This window comes from Panicum hallii, chromosome 5 (assembly GCF_002211085.1).
Source record: "Panicum hallii strain FIL2 chromosome 5, PHallii_v3.1, whole genome shotgun sequence".
Taxonomy (NCBI): domain Eukaryota; kingdom Viridiplantae; phylum Streptophyta; class Magnoliopsida; order Poales; family Poaceae; genus Panicum; species Panicum hallii.
The window spans coordinates 35,889,097-35,914,076 of record NC_038046.1 but is presented as its reverse complement, the minus strand read 5'-3'; the positions used below and the strand labels follow the sequence as shown (position 1 = coordinate 35,914,076).

General features: G+C 48.0%; 1 protein-coding gene across 1 annotated transcript; it reads right to left on the bottom strand.

The window, feature by feature from the left end:
- Positions 1 to 4,540: 4,540 nt before the first annotated feature.
- Positions 4,541 to 12,083, bottom strand: LOC112893984 (nitrate regulatory gene2 protein-like). Its single transcript, XM_025961535.1, has 4 exons — positions 10,712 to 12,083; positions 7,821 to 7,999; positions 6,858 to 7,081; positions 4,541 to 5,573 (listed from the first exon to the last, which is right to left on the bottom strand). The coding sequence occupies exons 1-4, from the start codon at positions 11,907 to 11,909 to the stop codon at positions 4,772 to 4,774; spliced, it is 2,403 nt and encodes an 800-aa protein (XP_025817320.1). The 5' UTR covers positions 11,910 to 12,083; the 3' UTR covers positions 4,541 to 4,771.
- Between the last annotated feature and the right edge of the window lie 12,897 nt (positions 12,084 to 24,980).

Genomic DNA, 24,980 nt, shown 5'->3' with positions numbered 1-24,980 from the left:
GTTCTTCACCAGCTCCGGCAGGTTCTCCACCAACTCCGGCCCACGACGACCTCCGCATGACTCGGACCACTATGTGAGACTTAGGGCGAGAATGTTAGATAAGTCTCACATTAGTGCGTCCATGTATCTATCTATATTAGTAGATAGGGTTAGGTATAGCGTCCCCCCGGTTGATCTCGACCATCGATGGGATCATACGGTGGTTTTACTGCGGCCGCCTACGTAGAACCAGGGTTAAAGAGGTGACTTGGCCGCCAAGTTGCTAGGGAATCTTAATGGCCAAATCTTTCACCCTTATATATGTAACCAATGCCCCTTGGGCCAAGTGTGGAGTTGAGAGAGAAATAGAATCATTTGGGCCAACAGATTCTGTTCATGGTCATCTGCTAAATCCAAACCGAACGCGGAGTCTAAGTTGATGACGACTTGTAACTTGGCGAAGGGCATAGCTCGTGCGTATTCACATTGGTGATATCCTCGTCACTTGCTAAGCAATTTTATTCCTGCAATAGGTGTGACGTTGAGGGTAGGGCAAATTTAGTGGAACCTCCAAAATCCAAGTGTCCTCCCAGAAACAGAATACTCTCTGTTATTAACTTTGAAAACAGACCCCCATTTGAAATTATGTTTGACCTTGTGTACCCCTTGCCAGAATTGCGACCACCGGTCCCTTTACTTTGAGAAAAACATTTCCTTGACAGATATTTGGTTTTCGGAAAGGTTGCAGCACCCCCCCCCCCCCACAACTATTGTAATTTGTAAATGCTCCACAGCCACTTAATTAGCAAAGATTTAGGTATGCAAAGATTTTTCTCATTTCATCATATGGTATTTAAAATTTTATTACTAGCGCCCCTTCAAAAGAACCCAGACCTATGGTCCTCTCAAACAGGTGAAACATGCCCCTCAGATATACAGGCAAGCTAAAGAGAAGTGGTTAATCAGGATATGTCTGCCTCCAGGAGGCAGATTTTTTTCCCTTTCCAATATTGAAGCTTATTCATTTTCTCAACCATCCCATCGAAAGCATGTATCCCAACACTTGTGTCACTAATTGGAATCCCCAGATATTTCATCAGCAAGGACCCAACCTGGCAATAAAGCATGTTTCCAATTCTAATCTGTTCTTCCTTTTCAACCCCCAAAGACAACCGCTTCACTTTTATGACAAGTGATCTTGTCTTCTCACCACTCAAAGCAATACAGCAGAAACTTGATGTTTGAGATCGATTGATTGTCACAGCCCATCATGATAACAGTATCGTCAGCATACTGCAAATATGTTAGCCCGCCCGGGACTAAGTATGCAACTATCCCCTTAAAATGACCGACCCACCCCCCCCCCCCCCCCCCCCACCACCACACCCACCCAAACACAAGTTTAACTTTATCTAAGGTGTGTGCCAAAAGCGTTAGGAGGAAGGTTAAACAACAGTGATGATAGCAGATCCCCTTGTCTCAAACCTCTCTGTATTTTGAAGCAAGGCCCGTTTCCTCCATGAAGATCTGCATTTCAAAAGTTTGACGGCCTAGATTAGTGTATTCTTTACTTATTCTTCCATTTGTGGTTCTCAGCTGCCTTGCTAAACAAACTTCTTTTATGGACAAGGCATCAGTGACAGCTTCTGCAAAAGCGACAATTCTGTTTATTAGCAATCTAGGTCAACTAATTCAATCAAATATATTTGATTATAAGTATTTGATCCAGTCTCTCCTACTTAAACAACTTGTTTATACCCGTCATTTTTTCCTTCCATATATATAACTGGTACAAGTTTGAAAAACTCGATTCTTTTATTTTGCTCTTTCAGAGGAGAAATATCGAGCATCCATGAAAAAGTTATTGCACTGAAAGAGAGGATCCAGAAGAGCAGGCTTCAACCAGCCCTGGTTTCCACTAGCTCCTCAGTTGCTTCTTCCCTAGTGCCTGGCTGCAACTGCATTACCCGACGGGCACCTGCCATTGGAGAACTGGAACAATAGTGATCTTCTTAAACAGGAGATCACGAGTTTTCAGACGAAGAATGGGAGATGCTGGAGACAATTCAGGCAAAGAATTAGCTTAACTTAGTTCTCTTTATTCGTACTAAAGTTGCATCCGGCCAGCAGCGAAGTGTGCCTACCAGCCTACCGATGGAACCTTGTGTCTTGTAAATATGCATACATTTCAGTGCAGTGCTCACGACCGTAATTAAACTTAGTTGCAATTATGTTATGAATGCTTAGTTGACAAACACATGATACTATGTATAAAGTCAAATAAATATATTAAAATATAATCTAATGAATAGTATGTATAGTTAATGTAATGCTCTTCTTTCCTGATTTGTATTTACTTTTCAATAATGTTTGACTATTTGTACTATTTCACTTATTAATTTAATAGGGTCACCGTTTCTGGTAAGTTTTTTTTGGGTAAAGGATAAAGAAATTTGCTAATGCATTTTTAGCCACTTTCTAACCGACATTCTCAAACCTGAAGTTATGCATTCATTCTCATTAGCGACCATCAGAGACTATTTTGATCAAACTTAGCCAGGCACTTGGGTTTTCTTATCAAGGAGTTATAATCATGAATGTTTACTTAGAAATGTACTCCCTCGGTCCCAAATTAGTAGTCATTTTAGCTTTTCTACATATATAGATTTAGTTATACACGAGACATAACATATATTTAGATGTATAGGAAAAAAAAACTATGTAGCTAGAAAAGGCAAAACGGCTTATTATTTGGAACGGAGGTTGATGGGTCCAGGCATTCAGGGTCTCCAGCGGGCCCACTTTCCACTAACCTTCTAGCTAGCTCAAGACCGCGCCTGGAATGGACGACCGTCCTTGTAGACCGTAACTTCGTCCATACCGCCTGGGCCCGTAATCCCGACCGGCCGCCCGGTCGGAGAAAACCTTGCTTGCGTCCCCGACCGAGGGGATGCTCAGGGACTAGGTCTATACCACGGCTCCGACTCAAATCTCCGACCAGGCTCCACCTTACACGTGTCACTATCCCCGACCGGCGAGGCCGAGGCCAGCCGGACCTTGAGTACTGGCGGGCCCCAGGAGCAGGTGCGGCGGATAAGGATGCACGCCGAAGTCAACTTGCCGGGGCCAACCACTCTCTCCACGGGGTCACAGTCCCCCTTGCTACCACAGCAGGGGGACACTATTCCACCTACCCGTCCTCGCAAAGGGACGGGGAGCGACGTCATCATGATACGGAGAATACACCTCCATCACGATGGAGTGACAGAGCGTAGCGCCGAGGATGGGGCGTGACTGCCATACCGTACTTATCGGCGCACACCCACCCCTCGACTAACGGAGCACGACGTACAGGGACAGAACAAAATGGCACGACACAGGAATTGGGTGGTGGCCGCACAAGGACTCCGACTGACAGAGTTGGTGGTCCTGATTGACAGAGCTGACGACTCAGACCGACAGGGCAATGAAACTCTCTCTTTCTCTCAACATACCAGTCCCCCTGTAAGGAGGGCCCCTCTTGGATTATAAAAGGGAGGGTTAGGCGCCTAGGAAAGAAGAGAAGATCGAAATCTAACAGATTTATTCTCCACTCGAAAACTCGTAACTCCCCAAACTCTCACAATCACCCGGGTTCAAGCAATACATCCGACCGAACCCCAACTGGATGTAGGGCAAGGTGCCTGAACTAGTATACATCTTGAGTCATTGCGTGCTAGGCCATCTTTGATCATAATGTGCGGCAGATACTTTGAGTAGATTAGCTGCCGGCCATTTCTGGAATGGACAGAGGGAGTAGAACGAAGTCGCTTCCAGTGATTTATTATTTCCAACGGAAATCTGAATGAACTTATTTCAGATCTTGTTGTCTCAGCGCCTATACTAAGGACAAAAGAGATGCGAATGGGGAAAGGTGTAGGTCTTATATATGAGACAATCAAACCATGCGAATTAAAGAGAAATATGGCAACATGATGGCAAATTCGTCACATTCGCTTCTTGCTTCATGATGAATTATGAAGTTTTAATACTGTAAACTCTCTCAATTTGCTTTGCCTCCCTCGCATTCCTTCGACAAACTTGAGTAAAGTGTCCTTCGACATGTTGTTGCTCTCTCCGACTCGAGAGTGTCCACACCGAGAAACTTGGCCGGCATAAACGAGCTCAAGAAACAAAATATTGGCACTATGAAATGACCTACCCGCTCCACCTTATCTCTTCGCATGGATAAAATGGAACTTTTTTATCTCAAACAGGATATGATTTTATTTTAGTCACCTAATTTTTAGACATATAAAGGATTAAACTTTAATTATAGATGATCCAAATAGGTCTTAAAGTCGTAGCAAGCAGAAGAGAACCTCCCTCCCTTCCGCCTAAAGTGCCTAAAGTGGTAGCGAGGAGGAAAGAGAAGGGAGGAAGAGAGCCACATAGATGCCTTGTCAGCACTAGAAGCCCAGATGAATGCGTATGGACCTAAATGACACTGTAAAAGATCTAGATCTGCAATTCAAAATTGAGGACCTAAATGATCCCCGAAATAATTTAGGGAGTGTCCACGTAATTTACTCTTTGAAATAATATATCAACGCAGAACAGAGGATGGCAATAAACAATGGGGACTCAGGAATAACCATTCCAATTTACAAACATGATTAATGCCGACTAGCTCTACAAGACTACAACCCATTCCAACAAATTCCGGACATCAGGATTCCAATGAACTAGCAAGCACCTACAACGAAAGTTTTTTTTCCTACTGCTGGTTGAGTACAGTTGCAAGCGTATGACATCAGCCATGGACTGCATCTTTGGGCGGGGCAGCAGCTTTTCTCAGATTGGTGTACATGTCATGGCAAAAGTAAGAAAAATCAGCCATGTTCCTGAAGAGCTCTGGCAGGTGTGTCCGGAGGTTTGCAAGTGATTTCTCCCTCACCTGCCGGGCGTGCCTAAGGTGGTGTCCCTCCTCCTCACTCAGCCTAATCTCTAATTCCTCGATGGCACGTTTCCTGTCCTCAACAGGATCTACGTTTTGAACTTCCGCTGCTTCAGGGTTCACATCCTCACCTAAGGCTGCCCGTCTTTCCTTGTACTTTTGATGCCAGTCTTCAAACTGTGCCCTCTTTCGGCTCAGATCCCTGCGAGTTTCGTCACATCTCCTCCTTAGGTTTACTTCCTCCTCCTGAAGGTGCACAATGTTGCTTATGACTTCAGCAAAGGTTTTGATGGCAGTTTTTGCAAGCTCAATTGGAAGCCTTTCAAGTTCATCATGCCAGGCATGCAGCAGGTTCTTGATAGGTGGATCTACCAGCCTTGGAGGGGACGAGACCTTCTCCTTTATGTTGCTCTCGATAGGGATGAGATTAAGCTTCAGCCATGCATTGAGTGCTCTGATGTATGCTTTCTGATTGTCCATCAATTTCTCAAACTGCATGTGCCACTCCCTAACAATGTCCCGTAGTTCGCAAGTCTGGTTGTAATGCAAATCAGTTGTCTCTCTTGGAACAGGAGGAATCTCAAAACCTCTGATACCTGAAATGATCATGAACTGATTTCTATGATGACGGTGCATAGCACTCCACATTTTGGCCATTCTGCAATAGGTAAATATGGGGAAATGGTAAGAAAAAAGTTCCAAACATTGCCAGTAGTCTAGAACAGCAACCAATAATACAGCACACTTTGTCTCAATAAGATGAATCTTTACAAAAGAGGCAAAGCCATTTTATTGTTTATTGTGGCCATAATAAGGATCATGAATTTACTAGTTTGTGATCACCTGCTGATTAAAAGCATAATACTAAAGTCTAAAGAGACGCATCTGCTTTTTTGTAGGATTACACATTTTCTATCCGCAGACACCAATAATACACATAATATGGAATACAAACTGACTTTCTGGGTAAGCAGAAATTTTTATCATACCATACAAACCAAAGAAATCAAATGGTTGACTAGTATGCTTGAAATATTCAAACACTTAATAGAAAAACCCCTGTTGAGTAGTGACCAGTTTGCACATGACAAACATAAAAACAATCAAAGTTCAAAACATGACTGGCATGTCCAAAATGAAAAGGATTGATATCCTTTTCGGACAGTATGGTTAATGCTTTATCTACCAGAAAAAAAAAATGATATTGTAAGACATCTGTAAGTAGTGCATTTTACAATATAACAAAAAGTGTACGTGAAGGCACATCTTCAGTTGTTTAATACTTCGAAAACACAAAAGTACTACAGAAAGGTATAGCTCAATGTCACTGCAGTAACAAATATACCCCCTATGTTCTTTTTTTCCTTGTCCTATAATCGATGCAGTCAGTTCTTTTCTCAAAATGGTATTAAGCAGAAATATGCGTGGAAGTATTTAGGGTTGTCACGTTAAATAATAAAGGAAAATTTCCATCTGAAGTCACTAAATTATTTCAATAAGTTTGCCAACATCTGTATAGAAAGCAATGTCAGAAGTGTTTATTGGAGATCCTGACAGCCTCCCAAAAGGAAAGTAAAAAAGAATGGAGGTGCAGGTGGTGCCTAAAAAACAATCAATGGCAGCCACCCGCTCCTGGATGACTTTAAAGTTTCATGGTGTGTTTTTTTTTTTCTTTTCGCTGCACAGTTCAATTAATCACAATAAAACTGTAGCACCACCTCTATCCAGCAATAACGAAACATGCTAGGTTTCAGTAGGCTAGAGATAAGATCTAGGTATAGCAGACACTAATCACAGCATGTTGACACAAAGAACACAAGGTAACAGACAAACAGGCAGGTCCATATCATTTATACAATCCATTGCAAGTAAATGAAATGTACACCAGAGGTATGCTACAACAAAATTTATAGAAGAAGCACTTGCTGCAAAGAATACTCACCCATCAACAAGCTCCACTAACTTTGGGAATAGCTGTCTATCCCGAAGCCGATTTATTTCTGAAACCGTTGAATCCATGGACTGCATATCTACGATGTACCTTGTGTGTAAGTGGCTAACAGCAGCTTTTGTCTTCTCCAGAGTTTCAAGTTTAACACCCCGTTTCTTTTGCTTCTGCAATAGAGTCACCTTCTTCTGATAATCGATTTTCATAAGTTCCCCAGCCTAATTCGACATATGCAGGAATGGCAAAGCAGAAAACACAGGGTCATTATTAATTGAAGAAACAATAATACTAATAAGCATTGAAAATGAGCCATAGCTAAACCTGTTTGAATGTTAGGGGATACAAAAAGAAACAAAAAGCCTAAACTTTGTATTAGCTAGTTTGATTTACACTCTGCTTAACTTGCCAAATGACTTCTCACTCGGTATGTACCCTTTTAGCAATAGGATTTCAAATAATTGCAATTTGAATAATAATTGCAAGCAACCCAGCAATCACTAGCTCATTTTCTTGGGAAACCACAGACTGTGATGCATTATTAGCAATACTTGAATAATTCAAAATATGAGTTGCAACAGGTGTATTACAGTAACAGCTAGTTTATGTTACAGAAGTTCAAGGTTAGGCTAACAGTAGGGATGTAACTGCACAGGTGTTTTCATTAATGGTTACCATTTTTTCTCGAACACGCAGGAGAGCTGTGTATCATTGTATTAATAGAAGAAGAAAGGAGTCGTACATAGACCCGAACACACCCCACACACACCCTAGAATTAATGGTGACTATTGATTAGACAAATATTTTAAATTATGAGAGTGAAATGAATAAATCTGAAACAAATAAAAGTGCTCCAAAGTACTGTGTTTACATGTAAAACAAAAGAGGCCAGACACAGAGACAATTCCAAAGCAATAGCACCAGAACTCATGTTAACAAATTAATTGCACATATATTACCTTCACTTCATCATACAGTTTTTTCTCCCAAGCAAGCATTCTATCTAGAACCGCAGCATGAGTTTCAAATCTATCATCAATCTCAAAATTATCATTCAGGTCATCGTGGTCGGGTAAATTCTTGAAGGAGCGGTTCCATGTGATAACATGCATAATTTTTGTAGAGTGATCGATATGACCTGAAAACATCAAGAAAAAAATGTTAGGAAAGCGCAAAATCAACATGACATTGTACATGCATTAGAAAGAAAGTTAAATGGCAATTCATAACAAGAATCTAAAGCTCAATCGAAAATGGAGGGCAACAAAGGGGGGAAAGGAAGCTACATGATGTACTGACTTCTTGAACACATTCCCTCCAGATGCTTCAGATAGCTGATTCTTAATTGTACCGATAATGGCAGCTGTCGCATAAAGTTTCTAAAATCTGACAGTATGATGTGGCAGTATTTAAAATCTAACTTGGAAGCCCAAAAGGCAAGTAAAAGTTTGAAAATGCAACATATAGTTTTCATATTTTACAGTACATCTGCTATAGAAATAAATGATATCTTAGCAAAAAGATACATGCAATTTGCAAATCTAATCAACAAACTTATCCGATTTCTAATCAGCGGTGTCGATGGCAGCAGCCAGAGATGGAATGGGCATTGTACCAGTAAGAACCATTTGCCATTTTATAACATTATTAAGGTGGTTCGACACAATGCTTAGGCCAAAAGACCAAGGGTTGACTACCACTAGTCCATGCACTACCCGATCTGGGCTTTCTGAAACATTTTATCAGAGTTATTGTGGGTATATATTGTTGGTTCATAATGAAAAGAAACCTACATATTGATATGTCACAGGAATTTATGTTGAAAGCAAAAAAAAACCAGGGAAAAGCCTTCGGTGATATTATTGTAATCAAACAGTACTAATGACTAAGTTACGAGCAAAATAACCAACCTCTACTTATAGTTCCCTTATTACATTGTGCAATGAACTAATTATGAACCTTGCAGCACACACTCTACAAAACAAACAGAGGCTTTTTACCCAAACCAAAAGTTAGCGGTAGAGTACCCGCATGATATAAAAAACACCTTTAAAAGGAAATATAGCAAATATAAATGGAACATGAGAACATTGCCCCAACATGTAAACATGGTATAACAGCAAAATATTACACTCAAACAGAGTGTTGCCACTTCAAATGAGTAAATGTGTCCGCACAATCTTAAACCATTAATTCAAATTGAATTGGTGACCACCATAGCTCTCTCATACAGAGAGTTTCAGTTCACTAATTATTTCAAGGTGTAATAATACGACAACCCGAAATAGATGAATATGTTCAATCTTCAATGAGGTGGCTGTAACACCTTACAGCCACCAGACTTCAGAAACATTTTAGACAGTGTTGCACACTAAGCAAGCAAGTCGATTACATCACAAAATCTTCAGACAAATTTTTTATTCATAAACCCAATAAAGCTTTAAGTAAAAGTAATCAGCTTGGACAAAAGACGTAGATGATATTATTGGTGAACTTGCACTAAAATCAGGTATTCTATGGTTTATATAAACAAGGCCAAATACAATAAAAGTTTCAAGATGCTACAGCTAAAAAATCTAAGGGTTAATTGGATACACGCCATTACAATTGTCACGCTTCGGATATACGCCATTACTATTCACGATATCAGAAGCATACCATTATAATTTCATAGATGTTCGAGATATGCCACTACTTATCCCTTCAATACATTTACAAAAAATTCTTGACCAAATTACCCTTCTGCTGGGCTGCTTCCACTGCCCAACCGAGGCTGAGGCCGAGGGCTGACCGCTTCCTCCGCGCCGTCGACGACCTGCGCCACCGTCACCCGCGGCCGTTGGGAGTCCACACCGCCTCTCATCATCCTCTGGTCCTTTGCCGCGGCAGGGACGGGGGAGGGGGGAGGGGGGGGATCCAGCGCCGTGCAGTCCGTGAAATGGGCGCGTGTAGCGTGCTAGAGCTCCGGGGCAGCAATAATATTGGTGCGTGGGGCTGCGGGCTGACTGTATCGACAACCATGATGCTGGCGGCTGGATCTTCTGCATCACGAAGCTCCCAAATTGTTGGGCCAATCACAGAGCTCCCAGCAGAATTGGACAGCAAGAAGAAACGAATCGCTAGACTCCAATCGAACAGAAATTGGCATGCGAGGCGCTTGCATGCGGGAGCCCAGTCCATGGGCGGCCGTCGCAGAGAACAGGTCCGTCTAAGAGCAGCTCCACGCCAAGGAGGCAGAGGCAGCGGCTGCGGCTGCTGCCAGCGGACAAGGGACATCCCCGCCGGTGTCATGGCGATGGGACAAGGAGGGCTCACCTGTGCAAGCCTCATCCCTGGAATCCGCCGCGAAGCTTGCGCATGCCCGCTAAGGTGTCGAACACCAACTAGCATGCGGCACAGCGGCGAAGCAATCGACAGTGAGAAGGGAGGAAGAAGGGTAATTAGGTCAAGAAATTTTTATAAATGTATCGAAGGGTGTAATGGTATATCTTGAACATCTGCGAAATTGTAGTGGTATGTTTCCTATATCGCGAATAGTAATGGCGCATCTCCGAAGTGTAACAATTGTAATGGCATATATCCAGTTAACCCAAAAATCAAAAGGGCCCTAGTCATGTCCAATTCACATAGAAAAAGATCAAATATTCAATCAAAGTGCCATATATGAGATAGCCCATGATAGTGATTCTAGTATCCGCAGTTTGCTATTCCAAAATGATGTGGACACCCAAGCATAAATTACATAATCAATCTAAATAAGGAAACATTAACACACTATATTTCCTGACCCAGTGGGTGTGCAGCAGCAAATAACCAAAGATCAGGAAACAAATTGAGCAGCAACACTTGCCTCGGCTGTCAGCATGGTTGGAATGGTAATGCATTCGGGTGGCCTCCAGCTTTTTTGACACATCATGTGCACTCTCTGAAGCTCTAAGGAAGTGATCATCAAGCTGAGAAACAATCTGTAGCAAGCTGGCAGTTGCTGATGCAACCATCATCTTCCCCTTCCGAGTTTCAACCGCACCCATTGACGAGGCATGCTGGTAGTGTACAGTCGCCGGTGGGCCAGATGTCTTGGGTGACTTCCTAACAATAGGTTTTGATGGAGGTAGGTTAGCCACCATCTCCTCAATTGCTTTCTCCTTCTCTGCAGCTGTCTGTGGTAGCCTTTCCTCAGCAGCAGCTGGCTCACTAACAGCTGGTTTTGCCACAGGCAGCTTCACCTCAGCCACTGGCTCCTTCTCACGCCTTTCCATCCAAGTATCATCTGCAGGCTGCTCCAAGGTGGGAGGTGGTGTGGGAGTTGGGCCAAAAAAGTAATCCCAGGTAGCCATCTGTGACTCCGGCACTGGAGGCGGTGGGGTTGCGGTGGCAGGCGTTGGTGGGGTTTGGTTCAGCCGTGGTGGTGGAGGCGGTGTCACTGGAGAAGATCCCACACTATCCATTACAACCCGCTTCAGTGGCTGTCCGTGCACCATGCCCTCCACGCTAACATCGTCATGCTCATGGTGATCGTCGTCGCCGTCATCATCATCGCTGTCGTCTTCGTCATCATCGTCACTATCCGACCCGATATGTCCATCATCTTCCTCCTCCTCATCCTCCTCCTCTCGGATAGCAGCATCAGCGGGAGGGCGGTTCCTGGTGGCCGCCCTCTGGTCCGGCATAGGGATGTTGGGGGTGGAGGAGGATCGTTGGAGGCTGGAATGGGAAAAGTCGGGAAATGGCGGCGGTGGCGGGGAGGGCGCTGTGATGACGGATGCGGTAGAGGGGCCAGGCGGCGCGGAGACGGATGCAGCGGCGGCGGCGGCGGCGGCCGCCGCCGCAGTGTGGTGGGAATGGGAGGCCACCAGGCTAGGGTCGGGCGACTCGCCGTGGGCGAAGTCGGATAGCGCGCCGCCGGTGCTCTTGAGGCGGACGGTGTATCCAGTGTGGGCGGCGGCGAAGGCGTTCCGCGCCACCACGGCGTCCGCCATCAGCCTCTTCCGGTCCCGGCACCGGCACACAGACTCCTCCTGGTCGATCTTGGACTGCCCGCACCCCATCGAGGCGGCTGGCGGCGACTCGACGGGGTTCTTGCGATTCTTGGGGTGGGATTCCTGGTGCTACGGCTTGATGCGGCGGCGGCGCTGTCGGGTGGGGGGAGTGGTGAGGACCGGTGGCGTTGGATGCACGGTGGGTGCCGTACAGGTTGAGCTGGGGAGTGGGGAAAGCAGAATAGGAGCGGTCCATTGTTGTTCTATTTCTACTAGTCTGTTTTTGCTTTATTTAGTTCTTCTGGTAATTACCAATTATGCAAAAAAATGCTACAAAATCTTTAAAAATTTCAAAAAGTCTTTAGAAAATGTCACCAGTCTTTTAAAAGTTTCGTGAGTCTTAACGTTGACTGATAAAAGGAGATAAGATTAATTCTTACCGTTCATTGATGTGATACATATCACTCTTTTTTTTTGAGTTGATATCACTCTTGAAACATTACTAAAGCTCAAAGAAGATATTTATCGAAGAACTACAACAGAAGCATCAAGTTTTTATAAAGGATTAAGTACATATAAGTTATAAAAATAAAGATATTTATCTCTATTTAAAAGCTATAAGGCCTTACAAAACTTGTATACATCTAAACCAACTAAATGCCAACCTATATGATAACTAGAGTACAACTTGTAACAATCCATTTTGAATTCAGCAACACTTAAAGATGCAGCTTCTAGGACAGCCAAGCAGCTTCAATAACCCTCCATCCATTGAGTTTTAAAATTCTTGACTTAGTAGTAAAATAGATTCTCTTCTAACTCTTAGTATTAAAATCTAGTTTTAGTTTGAGTTCACATTCTTGATATTCCTAAATGTTCATGACACATCTCTTTTGTCCAGAGTAAAGTGAACTAGAAGTGTGAGTAGGGAAACTAATGCCAAATAATTTTTTTTCAAAACACACTATAGAAGCAGACGCTCACATACACGCAGACACACTCACCCCTATGAATACAAGCACGCAACCCTATGCCTATGAACACCTCCAAGAGACTAAGCCGGCAAATCCTCGAGATTGACGAAGTTACCACATGCACCTCTCTATCGACGGGCACGTCGCTTACCACTGAAAGAATAATATTGGTTAACTTCTAAAATAAATCTAGAAAAATGCGAGCACTCCGTGCCAAGTCTAGGACTTGAACCCGGGTGGGCAGGTTTCACCACAAGGGACCTTACCAGCTGTCAGTGTTTCGTACCGCCGACCAGTGAATTTGTGTTTGCGCATCTAGCCCGGATGGTGTGCAAGGAAGACACAGAGGTTTATACTGGTTCGGACAGAATGTTCCTACATCCAGTTCGAGCTGCTCATGTTCTTGCACTGGTTTGCAGTAGGGGTTACAAACAGGCAAGAGAGGGATGGGCTCCAAAGTCTCTGGTGGCGAAGTGTTGTGTGGGTGAGTGAATCTTCTTCCAAAATCCCTCCCCCTTCCTTTTATATGCCAAGAGGCAGGGGTCGGATATACAAGAGAGAGAGGTCGCTGTGATCCCGCTTTTCTTTCTCCCTGTGTGTGGTCCCCGCTGGTCTTGTAGATGATAATGGGGGTGTCCCTGCGCAGCCCCCTTGGCACGACGTGCAACATGCGTCTCAATAGGGTGGGCGGTGCGGGCCCCTCGGCATGCGTTTTACGGCTTGACCTCCGATGCGGTAATGGCCTGTCCTCTCCAGAGATCATGTCGAGGCACGTCCTTACCTGATCTCGAGCTAGAGGTTCGATCCCCGGCATGACCTATCATTCCGTGAGACCCTGATGGCACTGTCGGTGTTTTACCGCCTGCCCACCGAGGGGTATACCCGAGGTGGTGAGTTTTAGGTAGGGTGACGCCGAGATCAGGAACTCGAAGGTGCAAGCAACACAAGGTTTAGACAGGTTCGGGCCACGATGTGCGTAATAACCTACGTCATGTTTGGTGGTTTGTATTGCCTTGGGTGTTGATGTGTTTTGAGGGGGTCCCTGCCCGCCCTTATATATCCGGGAGGACAGAGTTACATGAATCCTAGTCCGACACCAGCCTAGGAATTGTACTCGAGTACAACTCGAGTAGCTTCCTTCTGTATCGGCTAGTCCTACTTCGCATGCGAGTAGAATACAACACAGATAAGGTATAGGACATGTCTTATTGTGACGCCCTGAAAATTTATCGAATTAAATCACGCGCTAGAGTGTTTCAATTGAAAACCACCCATCGTCGAAACCCTAGCCCTAACCCCTCCTGACCGACACTAAACTTTATCGCCGCGTCGCTCGGAGGCCTGCCGCCCGCGCACGATCATCCGCCGCGATTAGCGCCGGCGCGATTCCTTTCTCGCGCAGCGCGCGAATCCCGCGCGCGCGTGGCCGACAGGCCACGGACGCCGTCGCGACCGGCGCCGACGCGCCCCTCCTTTTCTCTCTCTCTTTTCTTTTCTCCTTTTCTCTCTCCCTCCTATTTCTTTTTCCCTTTTTCCTCTCTTTTTCTTTTCCCTTCCTTTTTTCTTTTCCCTCCTCCCTTCTCCTCCCTTCTCCTCCCTTCTCCTCTCCCCTGTTCCCGAGCGCCGCTCAGCCCGCGCGGCCCCCTCCCTCCCTCACGCACGCGCGCGAGCTTTTGCCCCGGCCATGCCGCAACGCGCGCGCACGCGAACCGCGTGGCCGCGCGCCACGCCGTGTCGGTTGCCGCTCACGCCCTGCCCCTGGCCCGCGCCACGCCGCGCCGCGCGGGCACGCGCGCGCTCTGCCCCTGCGCGTGCCGCGTCCGCCCCGCCGCGCGCGCCGTCGCCCTGTGCTACACAGCGCCGGGCCCGCGTCCGCCAGCGCACCGGCCCGCGTGCGCGCCCCGTCGCCACCGCCGGCCGCCCCTGTGCGCGCCCACGCGCGGCGCTACTGGCCCCCCCCTCCGCCGCCGCACCGCTCGCCGCTTGCCCGAGACGTCCCGTCCTCGCCACCCGTGCGCCGCTTCGCGACGGCCGCAAGCGGCTGAGCGCCATTGATGGCGCCCCGCACCGCCCGCCGGCCGCCACCGCCCCGTTCCCCTCCGCCTTACCGCCCACTCCCTCTATAAATACCCCCCAGCGCCGCACTCCACCACCACAACCACCACCGCCGCCCCTACCCTCTTCCCCCCTGTCCCTAGCGCCGCCGCCGCGCACACCACCACCGGCCGCCGCCCCTCACCGCGGGCCCGCTCCCTCACCGCGTCCCAAGTCAAGGTGAGACCGGGGACGGGACCCCCGCGCCTCCCTCTCCCTTTTCCCCCTCAGCCCCGAGCCACCCCGGGCCCCGGCCGCCGGGATTTGGCCGGCGCCCGAACCCCCTTCCCTCCCCTGTTTTCTGTCAACGGGAGGAGGAAGAAGGAGGACAAATTTGCCCAAAACCCCCTGCCTTTCCCCTATTTCTCTCAAGAGCCTTTCACTCTTTACTTTTGTTTGCGAAAGGAACCCTGCCCTTTCTGAAAATCCAAAATACACCCCCCATATAAACCTAATATCAAATAAACTTTCCACCACCTTTTAATGAGCCTCGAACATTCTCTAAAATTACGACCAAGTCCTTTCCATACCAAATATAGTTACGAATAGGCCCCTGGACCCCGTTTAAACCCTAAAACCCTCTTTAGCGCGTCATTTTATGCGCGAAACGACCTCCGATTGACCCGAAACTTTACCACGCCCTTTCTAGTATAGTTTTAGCCATGCCATTAAGAAACCACCTAGAAATATTACCCCTACCTCCGTAACTAAATTATTTCCGATTCAAGCTCAACGATAAAAGCTTTTAGTTCTCTCGCTTGATTGCATGCCTATTTGTTTGCGTCGTAGGACACGGAGTGAACGAGGAAGTTCCCGACTGCGACCAAGCAACCGAGGACCAGTTCTGCGACCCCGAACCCGAAGGACAGTGCTTCGATCAGGACCTCCCGCAAGGACTTGACGATGGCAAGTTCAACTCCACCCTTTGATGCATGATTCTGTCCTAGTTTTTATAAACACAACCCAGAGGCCTGTTTTATAAAATTGCATGGTTTTGTGTGCTGAAAACGTGGTAGGATAGCCACCCTTACTTGTGATAACCATACCTTGACCACCTGGTTTGCAAAGAAAGCGTGTGTGCGTGTGGGAAGGGATAAAATGTGGTTTTAAAAAGTGAGTTAGACGGGATGGATGGCATTTCTGTGTGAATTGCCGTCGGTGTGCTCGTACCTGTGTGGTTGAGCGTGGAAGGGAGATATCCATCTTGTCACCCCTAAGGACCGATTTGATGTGTCGTCTCACCTAGCTTCCTGTCGTGCAAACCACTTGACCGTTGTATGGGCAACGGCTTGGCCTAACCCCACTAGTTTGTCTGATAGCCATCAGGAGAGCTGGGAGCAACGGGTGATCAAGGAGACGGGATAAGCTCTGTGTGACTTATGCCCCGGTTAAACCTCGGTGATAGGTCGAATGACCCCTTGATAGATCCCGTGGTGGCTAGCCAGGTCTAGCTAATTTGCACCGGCACTAAGGTGTTCGTGCTGTGGTACCCCACCTGTGGGTAAAGTTGCACACCTCTGCAGAGTTTAAATCTATTCGAATAGCCGTGCCCACGGTATTGGGCAAGTTACAGTGTGGTCACATAACTAGTGTTACTCTCTGGGAATGGTTGGACTGGTGTGGGTTGTTTGGGAAATGTCCAGCCGCTGTGCCGTGTGCTACAACGGGCGGGGAGTCCGGTAGCAGTTTTAAACTGGATCCTGTGTGGATCAACACCATGTGCTCCTTGATGCTTAACGACTTGTTTTGAAAATGTTTTAAACGAACCTTTGCATAAAGTCGAGTCTTCCGTAAATAAACCATGACCTTATCCTTGGATTATCCTGTGCATTAAATACTGTTATACCCCCTCCGTGGGTGTGATTGGACTTGCTGAGTACGTTTGTACTCACCCCATTCTTACTTTTACAGTGGAAGACCCTGACTACGTCCCCGAAGACAACGAGTAGGGTTCCGTCCTGCACCCAGTCGTGCCTGTGGATAAGGCCACCATTGGAGTTCCGCATGGCGCAAGACTCTGATGAATCCCTTTTCATAGCTAGTGTAGTAGTGTGGGTTGTAGTTGTAATCCTCGCGATAGTGGCGCTTCACTGCCCATTACCGCGTAGAGCTGTACGGTGATGTACTATCTGATGTAATAAAGTGTTATCAGCCTCCTGGGACTGATAAAGCAACACTTTTAAGTCTTCCCTAATGGGGGGGACGCTTCACTTATCCCCTATTCCTATATGAACTACGTTATGTACACAGTCCCATAGTCCTGGGTCTGACAAGCCCCCGAGCTCTTCGTAGCTGAGTACTGCAGGCTCCTCGAGTACTTCCGAAGTAGTCTTCGGCTTCTTTTGAAGCTCCGTCTTGAAGTTCTTCTACGAGTACTTTCTTGGCTGCATCGAAGCTATGAGGTGCTCATGCCCCGAATTACTTCTTTGGTATGGTGTGCGATGGAAAATCGCACTCCATATGGAGTAGCCCCCGAGCCTTAGGTTGAATCGAAGAATCAGGCTGAGGGTCACATTAGTCTTGAATCTTTCTTGCTTACTCTTTGAATATATTCAAAAAATAAGTAGTCGATGCCACGTATCCCATAGCCCCCGAACCTTGAATCCAAATCTCCCAGGTTTGGAAAAAAGGATCCAATGGTCGTGGCATGCGGTGAAAAAATATTCCCTTGAATAGTAATTGGTGTGATGGTATAGAAGTTAGATTTGGAATTCGAAAAAACCCCTTTTTTCAGGATAATTAACCCTGAAAAAATGGTTAATCAAATAATTTATCTAAAAATCCACCAAATGACCCCTCGTCTTCCGAATATTCCCTATGACAACTCTTCAACTTCGGAACAATAAACCTGTATCCGGTCGCTGGTTAGTTAACCTCGCGGTAGGGTAAAATCCGTGCTTCCAATCTTCAATCCGCCGAGAAATTTCCGAATCCCCAATCAGATCCGTGCTCCGCCTTCGCCCCCTTTGACAAACCCCAAGCTAGCCGAATCTCTCCGCCCCTTCTCTGCAGCCCCCGAGCGCATGCGAGTAAAGCAGCTCATGGCAAATAGATCTAGAATGGTGCCCAAGAGATCCAACGAGAAAGATGGGAAGGGGAAGGAATCGCACCCGCCTTCTGGGGAGTGGTCTTACAGTGAATGCTCCAATAACGACCTTCTGAATCATGTTTCTGAGGGTTTGCTTCAGGGGAAAAATCTTGTCAACTGGCGCCCTTCTTTTCGCCAATCTCTCCCCATGGAGAATGTAGATGAAATCATCTCATTCTACCATTTTTCAGAACAGGGCTTGGCTCTCCCCACCTACTCCTTCTTCCGTGGCCTTCTTTATTTCTACGGGCTTGAGCTCCATCATCTCAACCTGAACTCGATCTGCCACATTGCTATCTTCATCCACTTTTGTGAAGCTTTCCTTGGAATTGAAACCCATTGGGATCTTTTCTGCTATCTTTTCCGCGTAAAACCACAACATACCTCCAAAAATCCATCCGTTGTAGGAGGCGCCGGCATCTAGCTTAGGCAACAGGTCGGTAACAAATATCTTTCCTACAAATTCCCCTCCAACATCCCTGGATGGAAAAACCATTGGTTCTTCATCGGAAACCATGTCCCCCAACTCCCTGAAAGAATGGGTAAGCCCCCGGTCTTGCGGCCGGAGTGGAACACCGAGCTCTCCAAGGGGGACATGGATCAAGTCGATGAGTTGCGAGCTCTCATAGCAGCCCATAAGGAAATAGGGGTGACCGGCATGTCTGTAATGTTTTCATTCTTCAAACGCCGAATCCAACCAATCCAGCAACGCCATACGCTAGGCTTCGAGTACATGGGTGCTGAAGACCCATCTCGGATGTGCACAGAGGAACTGACCGACGATGCCGCGCTCATCCGGGTCAAGTGGGTGCTGCTGGATGTCAACACGGTGCCCTACGTCCCGGAGCTGTTCTCCGCACAAAATCCTCCAGAGCCGGTAAGTTTTCGACTACTTGGAATATTTCTATTGTTCTGGAACTTCCACTGACTGAGAATCCTCTGCAGGGACACACGGCATTGTACTGGAGTTATCCACCACAAGCCGACATCCCCCAACCATACCACCTTCTCCCCAGTGCCGCAACAGAAGCAAAAAAGGCTCAATCATCTGACGATTTGCCCAGCAGCAAGACAAACGAGAGCGAGATCCCCCTGGCGAAGAAGGTGGTTGAAGGGAAGGCCAACAAGAACAACTCCCCCGGATCATCCGTGGAGTTGGTAGAAACTTTGCCATCAGTCCCTCGGGGTCGTTGGGTGGTACACAAGCGTAAAGCGAACATAGTCGAACCCACCAGGTATGGGGCCGCCACCTTGTAGAATTATCAAGTCTTGTGTTTGTTGGATGCTTACTTTATCTGTGTTGCAGTCCTTCTTCTTCTCCTCCCGACCCCAAGCGCCGAAAGATGGTCAGGACCGTATTTGCTGGGGATGATGTTCCAGCAGGTGGTTTTGCAGAAACTGCTGGGACAGACCCGACGACTACTTCTGCAGGGGTCATGACCATTGCAGTGGCGGGTACCTCGCCGGGGCATCCCGCGCCCTCGGCTGGTGTGACCCCGCCACTGGCAATGAGTACCGTGGTTGTAAAACCATGGGCACTGAGACTGAAGAGGTCCGACATAAAGAAATCCTCTCTGTAAGTGCAGCTCCTTGTTCATAATATATCTTCTGTTCTTTCGACTTGTTTGATGATATATTTGATTCTTCTTTGTTAGGACTTCGTCCGCTTTGGGGTTGGATGGGCCAGAGCCTATCTCGGCTAGTCCAGCCCCCGAGCCGCTAGTCAGACAACCTAAAGCGGAAAGCGCACAGCTGCTGCCCGGGAGTGAGGACGCGACACTACCCGACCCACCACCTCCCGAGCCCTAGCAAATCGAATCCAGCGCTGGTGGTGGTGAACAAGTCGAGGCCACCAATACCACTCCTACGGATAGCACAGGTAAGTGTCTGACCTCCTGCGGCTAACTGCTTAGATCGCAGGCTTCGTGTATTGAACGCTTTTTCGACTTGCAGGTGCCCCGCAGCCATCAACTGAAGAGGCGCGGGTACTTCTGGCAGCCCTGGAGTTCTGTTGATGTCTGGGAGAGGATTCAAGAACATCATCAGTTGGATGATCCTCTCCTCACAGTCGACAACATGCGGTATTTCCAGAAGATCTCCAAGGAGATGTACAAGTTTACCCTGGTAAGGCATGACTGCTCTTTTGCCATTATGTTTTGTCGAGTTGTTTGGTCTTCTAAGTCTTCCCCCTTGTACAGGATGTGGCCAAACGCTCTCAAGAAAAATCTGAGAAGCTGAAAGCAGTCGAGAGTGGTCTCTAGGAGCTCCAAGTGAAGGATCGACGCATCGAGAAAGAACTCCGAAAGAACATCTATCTTCGCAAGGAGCTCGACAAGCTGAAGCGGGAGCAAACACAGGAAACATGGCTGCTCAAGAACGACATCCGTATGTTGGTGTTTTACCGGATGACACCGAGGGGTATGCCCAAGGTGGTAAGTTTAGGTGAGGAGATGCCGAGATCAGGAACTCGAAGGTGCAAGGAACACAAAACTTAGACAGGTTCGGGCCGCGAGGTGCGTAATACCCTACGTCCTGTGTGATGGTTTGTATTGCCTTGGGTGTAGAATGATCTGTTTCAAGGGGATCCCTGTTAGACCCGGGGCTACGGGGCTGTGTACATAATGTAGCTTAAATAGGGTTAAGAGATAAAGCCCGTCTTATCTCTTATTTATATTGTTTTCTACTCGTTTGAGTAGGAGATAAAGCTAGTCGGTACAGGAGGAAACTACCCGAGTTATACCCGCTGTGACACTCAGGTACTTAGTATTCTCACACCATAAATTTTAGTATAAAGTTGTGTGCAAAAATATGGTGGAAGGGTGTTTAAAAATTTAAATGACAAGGAAAAAAGCGTATTTATATAGTTATAATTTAATAAAGGTCCTTTAGTGTTAAATAGATAAGAATGGGAAGTGGAATTCAAATACATAAAGGTTGTTTTGGCAAAAGTCAAAAACTTGTGTTTAAATCGCAAATATAGGTGAAACTACACCTAGGATGTATATGTAGTGTAGTTTTTAAATAGGATTTATATAAAGTTTAGAAGCTTTGCTAAGTTTTATATTAATTTCAAATCCTTAGCTCTTCTATGAATGAACCTTAAAGCAAAGTTGTAGATTTTGTAAAACCCTACATTTTTACTTTTGGGCCCATCTTCATTTGAGCTCTAGTTTAAAAGTTACTGGAACATTACAGTGGAGCCCCTATGTTTTTAGGATATTACTTTTCAGTCCTTCTTCGTCTACCTCCCTCCCTCCTCCTCTGTTTCTTCTCTGCGCCGCGCTGCCGCCGCTCTTTCGGCCATGTGCTACGCCGCGCCGCCCCTGTGCTGCTCTGGGCCGAGCCACGTGCCGCCCCCGCCCAGCGCCACCGCCTTCCCCGAGCCGCGCTGTCTTCTCCCCGCCGTGCCACGCCACCCGGCCATCTGCCCGAGCTGCCCCTCGCCGCTGCTCGCCGTTGCTGCAACCCGATCGGCGCCACCTCCTGCTCCCTGCAGTTCCATGTGTCCTTCCCCACCCTCCCGCCGCCTTCCCGACCCCGCGCTGGCCGCTCCTGCTTCCCCCATGTCGCACCGCCGCTGCCCGTGCCGCCACGCGCGCCGCCGGCGTGCCAGCTCCTGCTTCCGCACGGCCACATCCTCTTCTGGACCCCGAGCACCTCCTACAGCTCCTTAAGCACTCGTTCTTGCATCCGCACACACACATTTTTGTTTCTTGACCTCTGCTCCGATCACCCCACCTCATCGGTCCTCCGCCGCCGTCCCTGGCCACCGTCGTCAGCCGCCTACACCACCCTCGGACCCCGATCCAGTGCTGCCAGAGCACCACAGTGACTCACTGGTGCTCCCAAGCCCATCCAATTTCATTTTCCCCCACCCAACCATCACCCCCACAGCGCCGGTGAGCTCCCAGCTCCGCCGCCGCTCGGCCTCCCGTCGACCCGCCGGTACAGGGCCTTTTCACCTCGACCAAGGGCACCAACAGCACCACGTCATCTCCCTGAAGCGATTCCGCCCCTCCTTCACCACCCTCCGTCGCCCCAGCCCGTAGAACACCGGCCGCCATCGCCGCCGGTAAGAGCCCGAAGTCCACCTCACCGTCGACAACTACCTTCTGCCCCGTCTTCGACCAAATTGGGCACGGGGAAAGCATCCCCGCACTCCCGCGAAGCTCATGCACGCCCTATCTGCCCACGTTCACCGGCCCCTCGCCGGGAACGATGACGCGCCACCACGACCGCCGCCATCTCTCGTCGCCGGCCATGCTCCGCCGCGATTCCTCGAGCACATCACCCAGCCTTAGCCTCAATAGAGTCTGGAGGTCATACAGGACCAGCTCTTCCCCGGCCAAACCCTCGCCGCCGGTGAGAACACGTCGGACAGATCCACCGGCGGCCGTTGGGGAGAGTCAAGGGCACATCTGCGAATATTTTTCCTGTTCTAAGGGCCCATGTGCAAGAAACCAAGGACCCCTCTGTAAACGTCTTTGTTATTTCATGTGGGCAAGCTGCCAGCTTGTAAAATCAATAGGAAATTGTAGGAAACTCCAAAAATTGTCAAACCGATTTTGTTGGAAACTAGAAGTCAAGCTCTACAACTTTTGTTAATGAAGTCTGGTTTGAATCTAAATACTTTTGAATCTATTTAAAACTTAAGTAAAAGGGTTATTTTATGCATAACTTGTGCATACAAACTAATTTTCTTGTAATTTTTGGTATGTAGCTTCTTTAAATCATGAGTGAGCTTATGTAAAATTTCAAGCTTAATATTGCTCTGTAGTTTTGTAACACCCTGAGGTAATTTATTTAAATTTTAATGAATTTATTTGGGCTTAAATAAATTTTTTCAGGCTTTTCCTTAATTTTTGCGGCATTTAAAGCAATTTATAACGCAAGAAAATAAAATTTATCATAGGATTAAAGTGTTTGTGCATTCATGCTGCAGCATTGCTTTATTTGTGTTGAGTTTATAGAGTTTGAATTCAAATTTGTTTGAATTCAAAAGGAATTGTTTGAATGCTTAGAGTATAGAAAAAGAAAAGAAAAGAAGAAATAAAGGAAATAAAGCCCAGCAGCCCAACTCCCTTTCCCTCTCGGGCTCCTTTCCCTCTCCTTCTCCCGCATGGGCCACGGTGGCCCAGCTCCTCTTTCCCCCGCGGGCCCTCTCTCCCTCTCTTCCTTTCCCCCGCGTGGGCCACGCTCGGCCCAGCCCCCCCCCCCCCCGAGCCCGTGCTTCTCTACTCATTCTTCCCCTCCTGGGCCGGCGGTTGCCCGGCCCAAACCAGCCGCTGCCCTCCTCTTCTTTCTCCCTCTGACCGCCAGGGCCCGCTTGCCAGCGCCGTCTTCCTCCTTTCCTCTTCTCTGCTCTGACGCGCACCTGCCGCCCGAAGATTCCGGTGAGCCCCCGCGCCCGGCCAGCACGCGGAGGCCATTCCGCCGCCCTATAAAAAGGGACCCCCAAGCCCCTGGAAACCCTAACCCCCACCCCCACGGCGCCGTTGAATCCCTAGCGCTCCGGCCGCTTGCTCCGCCGCGCGCAGTGTCCTGCATCACCGTGGACCGGCTGCCCCGCGGCGTCATCACCGCCAACGACCGCTGCAAGGGCACCGTCTCGAGTCTAGGGACATTCCCGAGCCCGCTGGGCTCAGCCTTCGTTCTTGGGTACACCAGATTTGACCCAACATTGCCACGGGTGAGGGTCAGTCCGCCGCCGCAATTCTCCACCGCAGGCGCCCCTCCGGCTACCCTAACCATTCACCTGGCTGCACAGCTCGACGTTGAACCTACTGGTGGGGACCAGAAGCCCGGAGACTCTCGGTAGCACCTTCCCCCACGAGCACCAGTCGTCCCAACCGCCCGCTGTCGTTGAAGATCGCTCTCCGCGCCGCCCCGACCAATCCAGACCCTCGGTGAGCAATACCCGACGCCCCTCTTCCTGTTGCGCATGCCGTAGGGTCGCGTAGGGCACTCCAGTGGCGGGAACGCCGCCCCGGCATTCAGTCGCCGCCACTCATCGGGGCAAGACCCGAGCCGGCCTCAATCCGTCGCACCAACTACCTAGACGGGTTCACCGTCATTCTCTCCCTTTCCCCGGCATAGTCCTGACCATCCAGAGCCCCGGAGGACCGAGTCCGGTCGACTCCGACGGACTTCCGGCGAAGCCGCCACGGAAACACCCCGCCGGTGGCCCATCCGGTAGACCTGAGCCAGCGTCGCGCGAGAGCCGTCCGATCGGTGGTGAACGGGCGAGATTAGATCGCGCTGAGAGTAGTTCAGGACCGCAGGATCCAGATCCAACGACTCCAAACAGAAGATACCGGTTCGGTCTGTACTTTTGGCTAAAGAGCCCTCGGGTTTTTTTGAAATCAACCCGCGCTCCCGTGTAGTTCAAAAGTATTCGCAGTTAAGTCCAGTTTTATTCATTTAGACCCCCGCGCTTTCAGGAATTAGTAACCGCAGTCCAGGTCCAGTGTTTTCACGCGCTAGCCCCTGTGTCTAACCTTTAATTAGGTTTTAGTCCTCGGTTTTTGCGCAGAACCCTCTGGTTGCCCTGTTTTTCTCGCAAATAAGTCCCTGGATCTTGTTTCGAGCGCAGTTTTCGCGTTTTAGCTCCGTTTTAGGTGTTCTTTATATCCACGCGATCGTTGTAATGCGTAGAATAATTCTAGCATAGATTTATGTGCTGTTTCATTGTCTTGGTGTACTGTTTCTTATAGTTTGCCATTGTTTGTGCATGTGTGTATGTATGGACTATGTTTTGATGATCGTGAGTAGACGCGGAGCCTTTGGACGAGTACCAGGAGCAGCCGTCTTCCGAGCAGTTTGAGCAGCAGCCGGGAGAGTACGAGGAAGGCAAGTATAACATGAACCTCCTATCACTTTTTAATACAATTTCATACTGCATTTTAATACTGTATACCTATAAGGACTTCTTAGCCACCTTTATATCCTTTATATATATCTTTTGGGTTGCATTTTGGTTAGTTG

What these genes read in the sequence shown, in the direction of transcription:
- LOC112893984 (XM_025961535.1), bottom strand. Translation starts at nt 11,909, where the DNA reads ATGGGGTGCGGGCAGTCCAAGATCGACCAGGAGGAGTCTGTGTGCCGG. An exon ending in CAACCATGCTGACAGCCGAG is followed by an intron (nt 8,000 to 10,711) that starts GCAAGTGTTGCT and finishes TGATGTTTTCAG; the next exon opens with GTCATATCGATCACTCTACA. An exon ending in TTAGTGGAGCTTGTTGATGG is followed by an intron (nt 5,574 to 6,857) that starts GTGAGTATTCTT and finishes TACCTATTGCAG; the next exon opens with AATGGCCAAAATGTGGAGTG.